The sequence below is a fragment of the Neltuma alba genome, unplaced genomic scaffold (genome assembly GCF_004799145.2).
Source record: "Neltuma alba isolate B1F8T4 unplaced genomic scaffold, ASM479914v2 tig00012525_pilon, whole genome shotgun sequence".
NCBI classification, from domain to species: Eukaryota; Viridiplantae; Streptophyta; class Magnoliopsida; order Fabales; family Fabaceae; genus Neltuma; species Neltuma alba.
The window spans coordinates 17,520-35,255 of record NW_021636991.1 but is presented as its reverse complement, the minus strand read 5'-3'; the positions used below and the strand labels follow the sequence as shown (position 1 = coordinate 35,255).

The 17,736-nt window shown below is 36.1% G+C and overlaps 1 protein-coding gene across 1 annotated transcript; it reads left to right on the top strand.

Moving 5' to 3' along the window:
* Nucleotides 1–16,142: 16,142 nt before the first annotated feature.
* LOC114728236 (protein ALTERED XYLOGLUCAN 4-like) lies at nt 16,143–17,293 on the top strand (the record flags this gene model as incomplete). The annotated part of the gene is made up of 1 exon (XM_028915108.1): nt 16,143–17,293. A coding segment is annotated over one exon (1,125 nt), but the record flags the coding sequence as incomplete, so codon positions are not given.
* Nucleotides 17,294–17,736: the final 443 nt, after the last annotated feature.

The window sequence follows — 17,736 nt, the reverse complement described above, 5'->3', positions numbered from 1 at the left end:
ATATATACACATATTAATTATATTATCTTATGTATTATTAATTATGTTGGTAAAAAAATATATTATTAACAATTTTATTCCTTCAAATTAAAATATATCATAAAATCTATCTTTTATGTAATTATCATATTAATTTATGTCTTTTTAGTAATTTGTATATATAAAAAGTGCTTTTGATAACAACTATACAAACACTCTCACTTTTCAGAATCATTTTTTCACAAAATCTATTCTTCACAAAATCTATTATCCCCAAAATATATTCTCCAGAAGCTATTCTCCAAACCATGGTTTGGTTTCATTCAAATACTTCCGTTGTCAAAAATCATGATGTTTGGCTAAATTTTTCCAAACTATGATTTTTAATCAAAAAAGTGATTTTACGAAAAGTTGACATGTTTGGATGGTTAAATTCCCAACCCATGATTTTGCTTGTTATCCAAACAAGTCCTGAGATATGTTTGAGTTTGAACGAATTAAGCTAGTTTAGATGATGCTATTAAAATTATTAAGAAAAAAATGACCATAAAATAGTTGTTGAATTTTAATATTTTAAATTAGTTTTTTTTTATATTTTTATGACAATTGACTATATGAAAGAAAAAACAAGAGTTAAAGTGCATTTAGCATCTTAAAAAAAAATTTTAGATATATTCAACACCTTAAAATACTTTAGAGTGTAATTTCACCCCTCATATATTAAAAACAGATCAATTTTACCCTTTATTAACGCCATCACAAACGTCCTGAGAATCACCCCCGCCCTCCTGCCACATCTCTTCCCTCCTCACCAAAACCAGATGGGAGAGAAATATAGGGGAAATGGATACCAAATGGGAGAAATGTAATTAAACCCCAAATAAGGAACATACTACCTCCAATCTTAGTTATAAAATCTCATTTGTACATAAACTGTTCTGTTATTATTTTATAAACTACAAATAAGATCTTATAATTAAGATTGAAAGTAGTGATTACTCAAAAGTTTGAGTAATAACAGAGCAGTTTATAATAATAAATTTTATAGTAATAACTAATAATTATTCACTTGTTATGAGGACTTACTAGTAATTATTTTTTTTTGTTTAGGATTTTATTCTAATTTTCCTCAAAAATATCAAGTGCGCGCATATATATTAAAATATCCTATACATAACAGTTACTTTAATTTTTAACCAAACAAAGGAATGAGAAAAATCCCTCCATTTTTTTATAAACAAAAGAGGCGGGGAAGCTTCAACCAAATAGACCGTAACGTTTCCATGTTTTCCAATGCCTTTCGGTAGAGCTCACCCCAGCTGTGTCAACTCTTTTTCCTGGAAACTCTATAAATTATAATGTGATTAAATATTAGAATCAAAATTGTGGTTTGGTATAAATTTTATAATGCATATTTGCTGGTGAAAAAAAATAATGCATATTAATTGTATTCAATAAATAAAATTAAAATTAAAATTTATATAAGAATAAATGAAAACATAATTTCTAAAATAAGAACCAACACATCTTATTATAAAATAAAACTAACGAGTGAGATATTTGGAGAAGAGATAATGGAATACTCTCATCCTATATATAAAATACAATTTTTGAGATAGACATCTCTAATTTTTTTTTTCCCCCCGCCAACGAGAAAGACATGGTATGATCTATGGGACACTTTAAAGGATATGTGAAATGCTAATCTTTCTTTTTAATTTTGCTCTTATTAATCACGTTATATTACTGCATTCATAATCTATCACATACCCATTTTTCCTGCTCATTCCCTCTGTCTCACTCACAGCCTCTTTATAACTAAGTATATTTTTTTAAAAAAATAAAATATATTTTTATACAGATGTATTACTTTTAATTAATTCTGATAAAATCTTTTTGCCTACATAATTTGATTTTTTTTATACCTTATATATATATATAAAAGGGGAAGAAATAAGATAAAAGGAAAACTTTTTTGTTATCGAGTACTCGATAACAAAATATATGAAATGTTGGGAACTCTTGATATTCAGTTGAACTCAATAAATAAATAAGCCGGAGTCTTATAACTCAACTAATATTAAGCACTTTTTTAAGACTTTAGTGTATAGTGAATATGTAAGTTATGACGAAAATATTCCATAAATAAATATAATTAGCAATCACTTTATAAAAGAACAAAGGATTAAGGTGCATCCAACACTTTAAAATATTTTTTTCAAGGGCATTCAACATACTGGAGTATTTTGTGGTACATTCAATATCCTAAAATATTTTTTGATACATCTTCAAGTTTTTTTTTGCCTTGGTATTGGATGCACCAAAAATATTTTAAGATGTTAAATGCACTTAAAAAAATACTTCAAAATACTAGATGTATTACAAAATATTTTAAAATATTTAATGCACTCTCGAGATACTAGGTACATCTTAACCCAAGAGCAAAAATACTCATAAATTTTTATCATAGTGCACTAGACATCATATGTTTTTGGGGGTGCAAAAGTACATATGAACATTAAAAATAGAGATGTAAGTACTAAAATACCCCAACTCAAACCAAAACATCACGTACACATACATGGTGAATATGTCTTATAAAAACTGTTTTTATGTATTTGCCAGGTACTCTAATCAAGTTTGAAGGTTAGTGCCCAAATTGAATTTTAATGAGCAGATTCACCTGAACCAAAATTAAGAATTCAAACCTTCGTTAACGGATTGCTGGTTAAAAAAAAAAAAACTTTGTTAACGGATAAAATCACCTGGGAAAAACTGCTACCAATTAAATTCAGGGGTGCTTTATCTGCTAAGTATAACCTAACAATCCTGAAAGTTTGGACCACGATTTGCAACATTAATAAAAGCTATTTAAATTTAATTTAAAAGGTCTAAATATAAAGTTTTAGTTTACGATTTTTTATATAATGATAATTAGACAAAAAATTTTGTTTTAGATTTTATATCTATCAACTCAAAAATTATTTTAAAATATTAAAATATAGAAATAGTAAGTTTAAGAGTAAAATACATTGGCTATCCTTCTATTTTACCTAAATTACAGAGATATCATCTTTATTTGAAAAATTTATATAAACCTCTCTTGAAATTAAAATGTATGTCACACAAATCTCATTATATCTTTGAAATTATATTTCTACCTATCCAACTATTTGTTGATCATTAAATTTAAATTTCAAACTTTTATTTTAACCAAAATATCCCTCCTTAACATAAACATTTATATTCATAAAAGATAAGTATAATACATGTATTTTGAAACTTTTTAATATGTTATAAATTTATTAATTTTGATTACATTATAGAATTATATAATTTTAAATCTTCATGACATACTGAAACTTATTTATTTTGGTTTCTTTGAAACGGTTGGAAGATATTTTAAATGCATTTTTTTTCATCATATTCATCATATAAAATAAATTATGTGAGTTGGGGACAATGGGACATTATATAAATTATTTAAATTTATAATTTAAAATTTTTAGTAAAAATTTTCTTGCAAACATTTATAACTTATTTGATCGATTATATGTTTATTTAAAAAAATTAACCAAATTGTCATTTAATTTCTTATATTTACATTAACTAAACTACTTAATTTTTTGTCCTAATATGATAAAAACATTAAACAAATAACTATTTATAAAAATAAAGAATAAAATTAAGGTAAAAGACAAAATCTTAAATTCTTCAAACTATATTTAGCCAAAATTTATAAATTTAGTATTATGATGGTAAATTAGTAAATAAAAAATATTTCAACATATTTTTAATTAAAAAAAGTATTTTTTAGAATATTTTTAATAGAGTTAACAATTTGGATTTAAATGTATGTTTTCAAAATAGAGAAAATGTCTGTATAATTAGGAAAAAATGCAAGAGATATTAAAATGTTTTACTCTTTAAAGTTTAAACCATACATTTTTTTTTTGGGTTAAAAAACCATACATATTTTTTGATACATTGAAAAAGTAAATTAGCAAATAAAAAAATATTTCAACGTATTTTTAATTAAAAAAAGTTTTTTTAGAATATTTTTAACAAAGTTAACAATTTGGATGTAAATATATGTTTTTAAAATTAAGAAAAAAGTATGTGTAACTAGGACGAAGTGTAAGAGATGTTAGAATATTTTATTCTAAATTTAAACCATAAAATTTTTTTGGTAAAAAAAACCATGCATATTTTTGGATACATTAGAAAAGCAAATCATATTGCCTCATGTTCTTAATATAAGACCTTGTTTCACTTTTATTTTGATCATAAATATAAGACTCCAATTTACTTTATCTGTCATATTTAATCATTTTTTTCTAAGATGGTCTTTCTAATAATGATAGTTCTAGTCAATAAACTTAATTAGCAATGATATTTTAAGAAAAACAACACCTATTTATTACAAATAACTAACTTAACATATTTTCTTAATTTATTTAAATTAGTCAACTAATTCTTATATTTAAAATAAGAGATTGTATATATTTAGTCGGAAACTCATTATAAGGCTCCATGCACAACCTGACAAAGAAAAAGTGGTCTATAAGTAATGAGCTTATTTCTAGATTTCTCACAATGGACAAACGTGTTTTAGTATTTTTATTATGATTAAGAGAGCCAAATAATAACTCTTACAATTTTTTTCTTGTTTTGGGTTACTCTTCCATTCTTAATTATTCAACTAGGCACCAACCTAGCAGTTTAGCATTAAGATGTTTTAAATGATTTTGAATTTTATGTATTGAAGTTGTAAGTATGGTGAGTAAACTCCATGATGATAAAGTGTACTTGATCTTTTAATGCGTACTTATCACATGAGAACAATAAATTTTATTGAACATGAGGAAAAATTATTTTTTTAAACTTTATTTATTAACATTATGATTAGGATGCCGGACTTAATGAGTGTAAAGTACTCATTAACTAGTATTAGAGCTCCAATACCCCAATTGAAGCGCAGAGTGGAATCTCTCCATCGAACCCTCTCTCTATTACACCTCCATTTAGTAAAAATGGCGTCGTTCAATCATGTTAAAAAAACTGAAAAATATTTTATTACCATTAGTCATCCGTAATTTTTAATAATAACATTTTAAAGTTTTTTAGATTTTTTAATATTGAAAAGGAATTACACACGTTATTTAGAATACACATACAATTACAAAACTAATTTAAAAAGTTGTATTTTTCGTGTGCATATTAATATATTGATATACTAGTTCTTGTACTTGATATAAGAACTTGTTGGAGACTTAATTTGACTCTAAATATAAAATCTTAATTTACTTTATTATCAATATTTATTTATTTTGCTCATAAATAATTCTGATCACATAAGTTACGGAGTTTAATTAAGGAGTAGCCTTCATATCCATTATTAATAATGTTATTTTAGATAAGAAAATATCTGTTTATTATAAATCTTTAATTTAATTAATTTTTTTAATATTTATAAATTATTTATCTAAATCTCATATCAAGCCTCATAGGCATTACTTTTGGGAATCCTTGTAATAAACTTGTGTCGCACAGTTCTTCTTGTTCTGAAGATTAGGGAGGGGATGGGAATTTTCTTCTGTTCTCTCTTCCTCTCTCTCATCTCGCCCTCTTAGGCTCATTGCCTTCTTCTGAAAATCACACGGACTATTTTCCAGTCTTATCGCCTGAGAACACCAGAAAAAGAGACAGAGGAGAAAGCAGAAAGGAAGATAGAAGAAGAAGCTTAACGAAAATGGGATCAATAAACACATTCAAACACCAATCTCTCTTCCCCTTTCCAAAGAAACTCTTCCCCTTCGCTCTCTACGCTCTTCTTCCCATTTCCCTTTTTAGTTTATACTTCTACCCTCTTCGTCTTCCTCCTTCTTCAGATTCTCATCTTCCTCAATCCACCGTCACCATCACACCTCAGTTCTCTTCCTTCTCTCCTCCTCCTTCTTCTTCTTCAGTATCTTCTTCAGCAGGTACGTGACAGATTGTTCATATGTTTTGTTTCAAATCTCATTCAGTAACTTGGGGTTGTGAGATTTTACCGATTTTCCAGACTTTACGTGTCATGTTTTTTACTGTGTTGGAGATATTAAATTTGGGTGTTGGTTTAGTTGTGCGAGATGGTTTAATCTTCTTCTAAAAAAGGAAGGTTTAACACATACTCTCTCCTCATGAGTCCCCACAAATTTGGAGATGTTTGTCGTCCTTTATGGAAGAACTTTTAAGGAAGGACTTTGGAGGATTTAGATAAAAATATATTATTGAGATTTAATATTTAAATAAATAAATTTAAACTGTAGCTCTGACTATCCGAGTTGTTTGCTGTCGTTGTTGACTTGTATAAAAATAAGGGAAAATTACTGTAGAGTCCCACAGTAGAGAATTTACTACTGAAAGGTCCCATGAAATCATAAAATGTATATGAGGTCCCAAGGGACTTTATAGCAAAAAATTTCAAACGTGCAATTACTTTCTTGCCCTTCTGATTAAAGAAAGAAACTGAAGCACACGATTGAGAGAAAAACTCCTATCAGTTGTCATCTTCATGAAATCCGCCGCCGTCTCATTCGTGTCCATTCTTGTGTGTTCCGACAGCTTCAATCTCCGGCGAGGTCTGTCAGTGTCTGCTCAGTACATTGTCGCTCGCTGCTCTGCACTCCGTCGGTCTTTGATCCGCACTCAGTCGGTCTCTAGTTGGACACCTCCAATCTCGTGCACGGTCCGTCGGTCGCTGGTTCGCACCCCACTACCAGCGAGCCTCGTGGGTTCCATCATCGATGACCTTCGCACCCCACCGCCGGCGAGCCTCTCTCTCTTGGTATACCATATTGATATTATCTATTACTGGTATATTTAGGTGAGGCGCTTCTCAGTTTCAGAGCAACAGTTGGCTATTGTGTAAGTTGTATTATTTAAATTTCGAAGTAATGTTGGCTATTGTCAATTGTTGTGCATAAGTTGTTATTACAGTGATCGAAGGTTGTCATTAACGACCCCATGACCTGTCCTGTTATGTAGGATGGAAGACTTGTGTAAGTTGTATTATTTAAATTTCGAAGTAATGTTGGCTATTGTCAATTGTTGTGCATAAGTTGTTATTACAGTGATCGAAGGTTGTCATTAACGACCCCATGACTGTCCTGTTATGTAGGATGGAAGACTTGTGTAAGTTGTATAATTTAAATTTCGAAGTAATGTTGGCTATTGTCAATTGTTGTGCATAAGTTGTTATTACAGTGATCGAAGGTTGTCATTAACGACCCCATGACCTGTCCTGTTATGTAGGATGGAAGATTTCTGTAAGTTGTATTATTTAAATTTTGAAGTAATGTTAGTTATTGTCAATTGTTGTGCATAAGTTGCAATTACCTAAGTGGAGCGATTCCAAATGAACTAGGAAACCTATCACAGCTCAGAAGTTCGTGAGTGCAGTATTTTAATGTAGTTTCTGGTTCATTTCATCCAATTTATGTTGTTATAAGGATGGACAAATCTCATTCATTCATCATATTCCTGTATTTTCTAGGGTTATATCAAGTAACTCCCTCAGTGGGAATATATATTCTTTATATGTTGTAATTGGTTGCTCTGTATGTTGTCATTTACTATCCTGTATGTTGTCATTTACTACTCTATGTTGTCATTCACTAGTATGTACGCTGTCAACTGCTTATTTGTATGTTGTGATTGGTTGGTGTGAAGGTTGTTATTGTCTTGTGTGTAGGTTGTCATTAGCCTCTGTTAGTTTGTCGCTTGCTTATGTATAGGTTGTAATTTCCTGCTATTCTTGTTGTCATTCGGTTTAGCGTGGATTGTCATTGGCTGCTGTGTATGTTGTGAATGGCACAAATGTAGGTTGTGATTGTCTGATGTGTAGGTTGTGACTGTATGCTGTGCATGTTGGATGCTTGTAATCCCCTCAAGAAATCCATACTTGAAGGTTGGATGCTTGTGGTGGCTTGTAACTTATCAGAACAACCTGCATGGTGATCAAGTGCTGTCTTTGCTACGAGGAAACTCCCAAAGCAAGAAGAAGAAATAAACGATGAGCATAGATTGTATTTAGTTTTTTTTATTTGACAGCTGAATGTAAAGTTCAGATTTTGTTTCTTTATTTGACCATGTAGTGATAGCTAGATGTTAAGATATGTTAATGTGTATTGACATCATTTACTGATTATGAAGTTTTTGTAATGACATTCATGTGTTTTGACAAAACAGGAAATTCTTCGTTCCATACACGGATTATGTCCACAAATGCAGACTAAATAAAACTGGATAAACAAATGGTAACCATGATGACATGATAGGCATATATCACAATCATCTCTGCCACATCCATTTACAACCTCAACGGGGGTTGTTGACAACCCGAAGACAAGTGGTTAACAACCTGGGCAGTGTCCCTGACAAATCACTCTGTGGGATGCCACAGCTTCTAAATAGATTGTATTATCAACATATATAACGACCTTAAAAAAATTAAGAGCATTTTAAAGTTATTAACAGCTTTAATTGAACCCAATAGGATTACAGTAGATTTTTACTACAGCAATTCATTTACAACCTCAACAGTGGGTGTTGACAACCCGAAGAGAAGTGGCTAACAACCTTCGCAATGGGCCAAACAAATTTGTATGAAAACTTATCAGCAATGCTGTACCTATATAGTGCTTGTCTAAGGGCTACTGCATTAGGAAAAATTTATCCTTCTCCAATAACCAGACCCTTTCACTTTGTTGAATTCCTTTCCGAAATTGGGGTTGACATCACTTCTGAACCACATGGCAATGATAGTGGGTCTTCACTAAACACATTGGGTGGAGACATGGACAATGCATCTGAACCTTCGAACAAGTCTTCCATCCTACATAACAGGACAGGTCATGGGGTCGTTAATGACAACCTTCGATCACTGTAATAACAACTTATGCACAACAATTGACAATAGCCAACATTACTTCGAAATTTAAATTATACAACTTACACAAGTCTTCCATCCTACATAACAGGACAAGTCATGGGGTCGTTAATGACAACCTTCGATCACTGTAATAACAACTTATGCACAACAATTGACAATAGCCAACATTACTTCGAAATTTAAATAATACAACTTACACAAGTCTTCCATCCTACATAACAGGACAGGTCATGGGGTCGTTAATGACAACCTTCGATCACTGTAATAACAACTTATGCACAACAATTGACAATAGCCAACATTACTTCGAAATTTAAATAATACAACTTACACAATAGCCAACTGTTGCTCTGAAACTTAGAAGCGCCTCACCTAAATATACCAGTAATAGATAATATCAATATGGTATACCAAGAGAGAGAGGCTCGCCGGCGGTGGGGTGCGAAGGTCATCGATGATGGAACCCACGAGGCTCGCTGGTAGTGGGGTGCGAACCAGCGACCGACGGAGTGCGGAGCAGCGAGCGACAATGTACTGAGCAGACACTGACAGACCTCGCCGGAGATTGAAGCTGTCGGAACACACAAGAATGGACACGAATGAGACGGCGGCGGATTTCATGAAGATGACAACTGATAGGAGTTTTTCTCTCAATCGTGTGCTTCAGTTTCTTTCTTTAATCAGAAGAGCAAGAAAGTAATTGTACGTTTGAAATTTTTTGCTATAAAGTCTCTTGGGACCTCATATACATTTTATGATTTCATGGGACCTTTCAGTAGTAAATTCTCTATTGTGGGACTCTACAGTAATTTTCCCTAAAAATAATAATTTTACAATATAATCTCAACTTATCAATTTTCAATAGTACAAGGAGGAGAGCAAAGAGAAAGCATGAGGAAAGGATTGCGTATTGACCAGTGATGCTTGCGCCGTAATCTCTGTCCTCACCTCTGGCCGCCGTCGCGGCTGTCCGCCGTTCGTGTTGGGAGCAGCGACGGCGTCTGCACAAGCACCTCATACCGTCCTACTCGCCGTTGAAGCTTCGCTACAAGGTCGCCTTCGCGCTCTCGTCGGTGCTAGCTGCGCTACAGTGTTTCTTGATTCACTCTAGATAACAGGTCTTCAAGATCTTTGCTCAATGCTTTTGTTTTTTTTTTTTTTCTTTCCTTTCATTTGCGGCAATCCTTCATTGAGGTACCCTCCGGTTTCTTTTACCCAATCAGTCGGCGCCACCACGCCGTCCTTCACTGCGATTTTTCGCTTTCTTGGTTAATTGCAAGAAAGAGTCTGCCGAGGCGTACTTGGCTTTATTGCCTTTTTTATTTTTGGCCGGGACTGTTGTGCCTAGCAATAGCGAGCCCTTGTTTCACTTGTTTGGATTCTTGGTTTGTGTTGGTTCTGCTGCTGGACGTGCCTTGAAGTCTATGGTTCTGGGGATATTGTTGACCCCTGAGTCACAGAAACTTCATTCCATGAATTTGCTTCTATTTATGGCTCCACTGGCAGCATTGATCTTGCTTCCGTGTTCTCCGTAGCTTATTTGGAAAATGCCAAGGCATCTGTGGCTGCTGTAGTTTCAGTTTTGATATTCAAAAACCCGTGACAGTTATGAGAATACCATCATGGGCGTGGTGCTTTACAGTGAGGCAAAGAAAAGATCCAAAGTTACAACTCATTGATGATAACTCTCAACTTCCTCCCTGTAGAGATATGATATGATTTGATATGTAAATATTATGTAATTATGATTAGGATTTGATAGGATATGATATTATCATAATGGGCCATTAATGCAGAGGCTCCTCTCACTTGTATATATATGTGTATATTCTGATCAATGAAATACAAGAGAATTATTTTCCATATTATTCTATTTCCTACATGGTATCAGAGCGTGGGAATTTTCTCTCTAGGTGTTAATTTTCGGTTGCTACAGTACCGCCGCCGCACTGTTCACTCGGCGTCCGTACAGTGTCCGTACAGTCCGTACGCCTGCACTGTTCATCGACTTTCCGGCGGCGTCCGTACAGTCCGTGCGCTCTGCACTGTTCACTCGGCGTCCGTACGGTTTATTACTTTCTGGCGTTCTGTTTCGTTTCTGGCGCATCTCCGGCACGCTGTTTGTGCAATTCAGTTCTGTTTGCAGCTCCTTGTGTAGCTGTTGGCCTTTTCACTGCCTTGGTATTCATTAGGTAATCCAGGTATCGTGCTTTGTGTTCCTGTGTAACACTCTTTCGCATTCCCTTTGGTTAGTGCACTTCATCTATGGCGGAAATTAAATCTGTCTCGGAGCTTGTCCCAACTATTACTAAAATTACTGATCACAAGTTGACTTGGGTAAATTATTTGGATTGGAGTAAAACCATTCGCCTCTATCTGCGGAGCATTGAGAAGGAAGACCATCTGACTGATGATCCTCCAACAACTGATTCCAAAAAGACCTGGTTGCGGGATGATGCACGGCTATTTTTCCAGATCCGTAATTCCATTGACAGTGAGATTATTCCCTCTATTAATCACTGTGAATTGGTTAAGGAACTAATGGATTATTTAGATTTTTTGTATTCAGGAAAAGGAAATATCTCTCGTGTTTACGAGGTCTGCAAAGCTTTCTATCGTTCTGAAAAACAGGATCGTCCTCTCAAAGCCTACTTTATGGACTTTAAAAGGATGTATGAAGAACTGAATGTGTTAATGCCTCTTACTGCTGATTTGAAGGTTCAGCATAAGCAACGGGAGCAAATGGCTATTATGAGCTTTCTTACTGGTCTCCCACCTGAGTACGACACAGTTCGGTCTCAAATCTTATCCGGATCTGAAATTTCTGACCTTCAAGATGTGTTTTCCAGAGTAATGAGAGCTGAGAATCTCTTGCCACCAGCTGCTAGTATTCCTACAAGTGCCTTGCTCAGTAAGGGCACCTATGAGACTCGTAGTCCTATTGATAACCGCGGGGGGCCTACCCGTGGTGGTTCGAAGCAAGGGGGAGCCCCTTCTGACTCCAGTGGGGTAGTGTGTTATTACTGCAAAGAACCGGGGCATACAAAACGCACATGTCGAAAACTTCAGAATAAACAGCAACGGAATAACTCTGCCCACGTGGCTACACAAGCCAGTGACACAGTCACGATTTCTGCTGCTGAGTATGCCCAGTTAAAATCTACTACACCGTCTGTGAGTGCCGCAGCTACAACAGGTAATAATGCTACTGCCCTTGCTTCTTCTTCCTCAAAGTGGATCATAGATTCCGGGGCTACTGATCATATGACAGGTAACAGCCATCTCTTCTCCTCTTATAATGCTTTTGCCAATCCGTCAAGTGTTTCCATCGCTGATGGTTCCCAGTCTCAAGTTCTCGGTTCTGGCACTGTTAATCCCACACCCTCTATCCGTTTGTCATCTGTGCTAAATGTTCCTAAACTTGCTTTTAATCTCCTATCTCCCAGTAAACTCACCCGTCAACTAAACTGTTGGGTCTCACTTTTTCCTTCTCATTGCTTGATACAGGATCTTTTGACGAGGCGGATTATTGGTAGAGGTTATGAATCTGGCGGGCACTATATACTGGATGATCGGGTGTCTCATGCGGTAGCTTGCGCTAGCAGTCATTCTCCCTTTGAAGTTCATTGTCGATTGGGTCATTTGTCTTTATCTTCTCTTAAGAAAGTTTATCCTCAATTTCAGCATTTGTCGTCTTTAGATTGTGAGTCATGTCAGTTTGCCAAGCATCATCGTCTTCCTTTAGTGTCTCGTGTCAATAAACGGGTTTCATCCCCTTTTGAGTTAGTCCATTCTGATGTTTGGGGTCCTTGTCCTGTAGAGTCCAAAGCAGGGTTTAAATACTTTGTTACATTTGTTGATGATTATTCCCGGACAACTTGGTTATATTTAATGAAACATCGTTCTGAATTGTTTTCCCATTTTTGTGCCTTTTGTGCTGAGATTAAAACTCAATTTAATGTTTCTATTCGCACCTTACGAAGTGATAATGCTAAAGAATATCTCTCTGCTTCGTTCCAATCTTACATGCTTCAAAATGGTATACTTCATCAGTCGTCTTGTGTCGATACACCAGCTCAAAATGGTGTTGCAGAAAGAAAAAATCGCCACCTACTTGAGGTGGCCCGTGCACTTTTGTTTCAAATGCAGGTTCCTAAACCATTTTGGGCTGACGCGGTCTCCACTGCCTGCTTCCTTATTAACCGAATGCCTTCCTCTGTTCTTGATGGTAACTCTCCTTTTTCTACCCTCTTTCCTTCTAAGCCTTTGTTCCCTATTGCTCCTAAGATATTTGGGTGTGTCTGTTTTGTGCGGGATGTACGGCCATCTATTTCAAAGTTAGATCCAAAGTCTCTTAAATGTGTCTTCCTTGGATACTCTCGGGTCCAAAAAGGTTATCGTTGTTTCTCACCTACTCTCAATCGTTATTTAGTATCTGCAGATGTCACCTTTCAGGAGTCCACACCATATTTCTCGCATTCTTCCCCACCTGCTCCACCTGCGGAGGAGGATGACCTTCTAATATACTCTGTCACCTCACCATCACTGTCGTCGCAAGCACCCGCTCCCGCACTCGTTCAACCCTTTGATCATGTGTATACACAACGGTCAACGGAGATTACTACCGCCACGCCAGCTTCTATTCCTCCCTGGTCCGCCTCGCCCTCAGATCCTGAGTTGAGCAACACTGAACCTGTTCTGACCCTAATCCTGAGACACCTCCTGTTCCAGACCGGATGCCTCTCTTGATCTACCCATTGCCCTTCGCAAAGGTAAACGTACTTGTGCCCATCCTATTTCGTCCTTTGTTTCATATGACCGCTTGTCTCCTGTGTCCAGTTCCTTTGTTGCCTCCCTAGATACTATCTCTGTGCCCAGAACTATTCGTGAAGCCTTGGCCCACTCAGGTTGGCGTGCTGCAATGGAAGAGGAGATGGCGGCCCTTGATCGAGCTGGTACATGGACCCTGGTCGATTTACCGGCGGGTAAAAAGGCCATTGGATGTAAATGGGTGTTAACTCCGAAAACTAAGGCTGACGGCACACTTGACCGCCTTAAGGCTCGCCTTGTGGCTAAAGGTTATGCACAAACCTATGGCATTGACTATTCCGAAACCTTTTCTCCTGTTGCTAAGCTCTCATCTGTCCGTCTGTTCATCTCTCTGGCTGCTACTTATGATTGGGATCTACATCAATTAGACATTAAAAATGCATTCTTACATGGTGATCTTCATGAAGAGGTCTATATGGAGCAACCACCTGGGTTCGTTGCTCAGGGGGAGCATGGGAAAGTATGTCGCCTTAAGAGGTCCTTGTATGGTTTGAAGCAAAGCCCTCGTGCATGGTTTGACCGGTTCAGTACTGTCGTACAGAAATTTGGCATGAGCCAAAGCAAGTGCGATCATTCTGTATTTTATCAAAGAACAGCGGCTGGCATGATTCTCTTGGTGGTATATGTAGATGACATTGTGATCACAGGCAGTAATGGTTCGGGCATCTCGTCCCTCAAGTCCTTTCTTAATTCCCACTTTCAGACGAAGGATCTGGGCTCTCTGACATACTTTCTAGGTATTGAAGTTATGCGAAGCAAGAAGGGCATATTACTGACACAGCGCAAATATGTTCTTGACCTCCTGAAGGAAACTGGAAAGTTGGGAGCAGCACCGACCAAGTTTCCTATGGTTCACAACCCACTCCTTGACGCTGATGGGAGCATACCACTCGATGATTCTCTTGATGATGAGAAACGGATGCTTGAGGCTCAGAAGAGCAAACCATTTGAGAATCCTGAGAGGTACAGGAGAATGATTGGCAAGTTAAACTATCTCACTGTAACTCGTCCGGATATTACTTATCCAGTCAGTGTACTAAGCCAGTTCATGGCATCCCCGACTGTCAGACAGTGGGAAGCCTTGGAGCACGTGTTACATTATTTGAAGGGATGTCCAGGTCGTGGGATATTATACAAAAATCATGGCCATACAGACATTGAGTGCTTCTGTGATGCAGATCATGGTGGATCAAAGGCCACGAGACGGTCTACTACAGGATACTGTGTCTTTGTGGGCGGGAATCTGGTGTCCTGGAAAAGCAAGAAACAAAATGTGGTGTCCAGATCGAGCGCAGAGGCAGAATACCGAGCTATGGCACAGTCTGTATGTGAGATAATCTGGATATATCAGCTATTAAAGGAAGTTGGCCTCAAAACCACTTTGCCAGCAAAGTTGTGGTGTGACAATAAGGCTGCCCTACATATAGCCTCCAATTCTGTGTTCCATGAATGTACCAAACATATTGAGATTGATTGTCATTTTATCAGAGACAAGCTTAAGGAGAACTTCATCTCCACTGGATATGTGCGTTCTAGTGATCAATTAGGCGACCTTCTCACTAAAGCTCTAAATGGGACTCGTGTTGACTATCTGTGTGACAAGTTGGGCATGCTTAACATTTATGCTCCAACTTGAGGGGGAGTGTAGAGATATGATATGATTTGATATGTAAATATTATGTAATTATGATTAGGATTTGATAGGATATGATATTATCATAATGGGCCATTAATGCAGAGGCTCCTCTCACTTGTATATATATGTGTATATTCTGATCAATGAAATACAAGAGAATTATTTTCCATATTATTCTATTTCCTACACTCCCTTGTGTTGGATTAGTTTTTTCTTCTATTTTGTAAGACTTAACTTTGATTTGATCAGATCTCTGAAAAGGGAGAAACTGAATTGAACCAAAATACGAAAGTTGTATTTTATAGGAAGAAAAGGGGGGAAGGGAAGAAATAAGCAGGCTTGGGTCAGCACATAAACTGAAGTCAAATTGATGAAGATGAGTACAATGAAAAAAATATTTTGTCATTGTGATTGGTTTAATTCACTTCACTCCACCGTATTATTAATATTGCAAGTTTACACCATGATTAGTCTATGTGTTGCCAAATTGACTATTAAAGTTTATTGATTAGTTAAGATCTTAGCCCAGTAGTTGGTTTGGGGTTTGTTGAAGGGTCATAGTGTAATGTGCTTAGTTGTGTGGGATGGTTTAATCCTCTCCTAGGGAGTTTAACATAGGTCCTCTCCTCATGAGTTACCAAGGGTTTTAGAGTTGTTTGTCAACCTTCGACGAAGGATTTGGATACCCTAAAGAGGGTTCATTGTTTATTTTTGTTTAGTAACATTTCATTATCTTTGTTCTTCTTGCTTAACAGTTGCTGAATTGCAGAAGAGGAAAGACCCAATGAGACTTCATGTGACTACTTCAATGGCAAATGGGTCCGTGACAGAAGAGGCCCTTTATACAACGGTACGACCTGCGGAATAATCAAGGAAGGCCAGAACTGTATCAGCCACGGAAGACCTGACATAGGCTATCTCTATTGGAGATGGAAACCCACACGCTGCAATCTCCCCAGGTTTAAACCCCAATCTTTTATTCAACTTTTCAAGCATAAACACTTATCTTTTGTGGGTGATTCCCTGGCTAGAAACCAATTAGAGTCACTTCTCTGTATGTTAGCCACTGTTTCCACCCCAAATCTGGTCTATAGCAATGGGGAGGAAAACAAATTTCGCAGATGGCATTTTGATTCTCACAACATTACTGTGTCGCTGTATTGGTCTCCATTTCTGGTAAAAGGGATTGAGAAATCAAGCGCAAGACTGAATAATGAACTTTTCTTAGATCTTGTCGATGAGAAATGGGCAAGGGATCTAAATCAAATGGATTTGATGGTGCTTTCAATAGGTCACTGGTTTCTGCTTCCTGCTGTTTACTATGAGGGTGGCTCAGTGTTAGGCTGCCATTACTGTCCTGGTTTGAATCACACTGAAATTGAATTCTATGATATGTTGAGAAAGGCTTTAAGGACTACCCTTAAGAGCATAATTGAAAGAAGTGGTGTTCGTGGTAGTGATGGTAAAGATGGAATCAAAGTGATAGTGACAACATTTCCTCCTGCACATTTTGAAGGTGAGTGGGATAAAGCTGGGGCATGTCCAAAGACTGAGCCATTCAAAGAGGAAGAGAAGGAGCTTGAAGGGATGAATGCTGATATAAGGAAGGTTGAGGTTGAAGAAGTGGAAGCTGCTAAGGCTAATTATAATGAAAACTTTGGAAGGGTTTTGAAATTGGAGGCATTGGATGTGACCAAACTGGCTTTGATGAGGCCAGATGGGCATCCAGGTCCTTACATGTATCCTTTTCCATTTGCTAATGGGGCTAAAGACAGAGTCCAGAATGATTGTGTTCATTGGTGCTTGCCTGGTCCTATAGACACTTGGAATGAGATTTTTCTGCAGATCATCAACAAGTGGAATGAGAATGAGCCATTTGTCTCATGACAATGACAGATTAGCACCTAGTTTCACTATTATTTATGCATTCAAATTCTTGGTGTGTTTCGGGTTCTACAGAATACTGGTTATCTTCACTTAGTCTGTATCTTGCTAGAACTTCATTCTTGTATGATTGTTTGGCTGGGTTAAATGGCACTAGGATTTATTTTTATAAAATATTTTTGGTCTTAGTAAATGTGTAATTGAAGTTCAAACTGTTCAGTTAATATTTGTAATTATTAGATATGTGTTATCTGAGGCTTCATATGGCTTGGGATTGAGTCCCTAAGCCTCTTATGTGTTATCTAATGGGTCGAACTAATTACATAGTTTGTTTTGGATGTGTTGTTACACGTTTAAATATTAGAAACAATATTTACCTTGAATTAGATGTTATGCTTAGATATTGCATGGAATATAAGAATATTGTGGTTTGGTACGGTGCCAGATGAAATTGTGGTATGGTATAAATTTT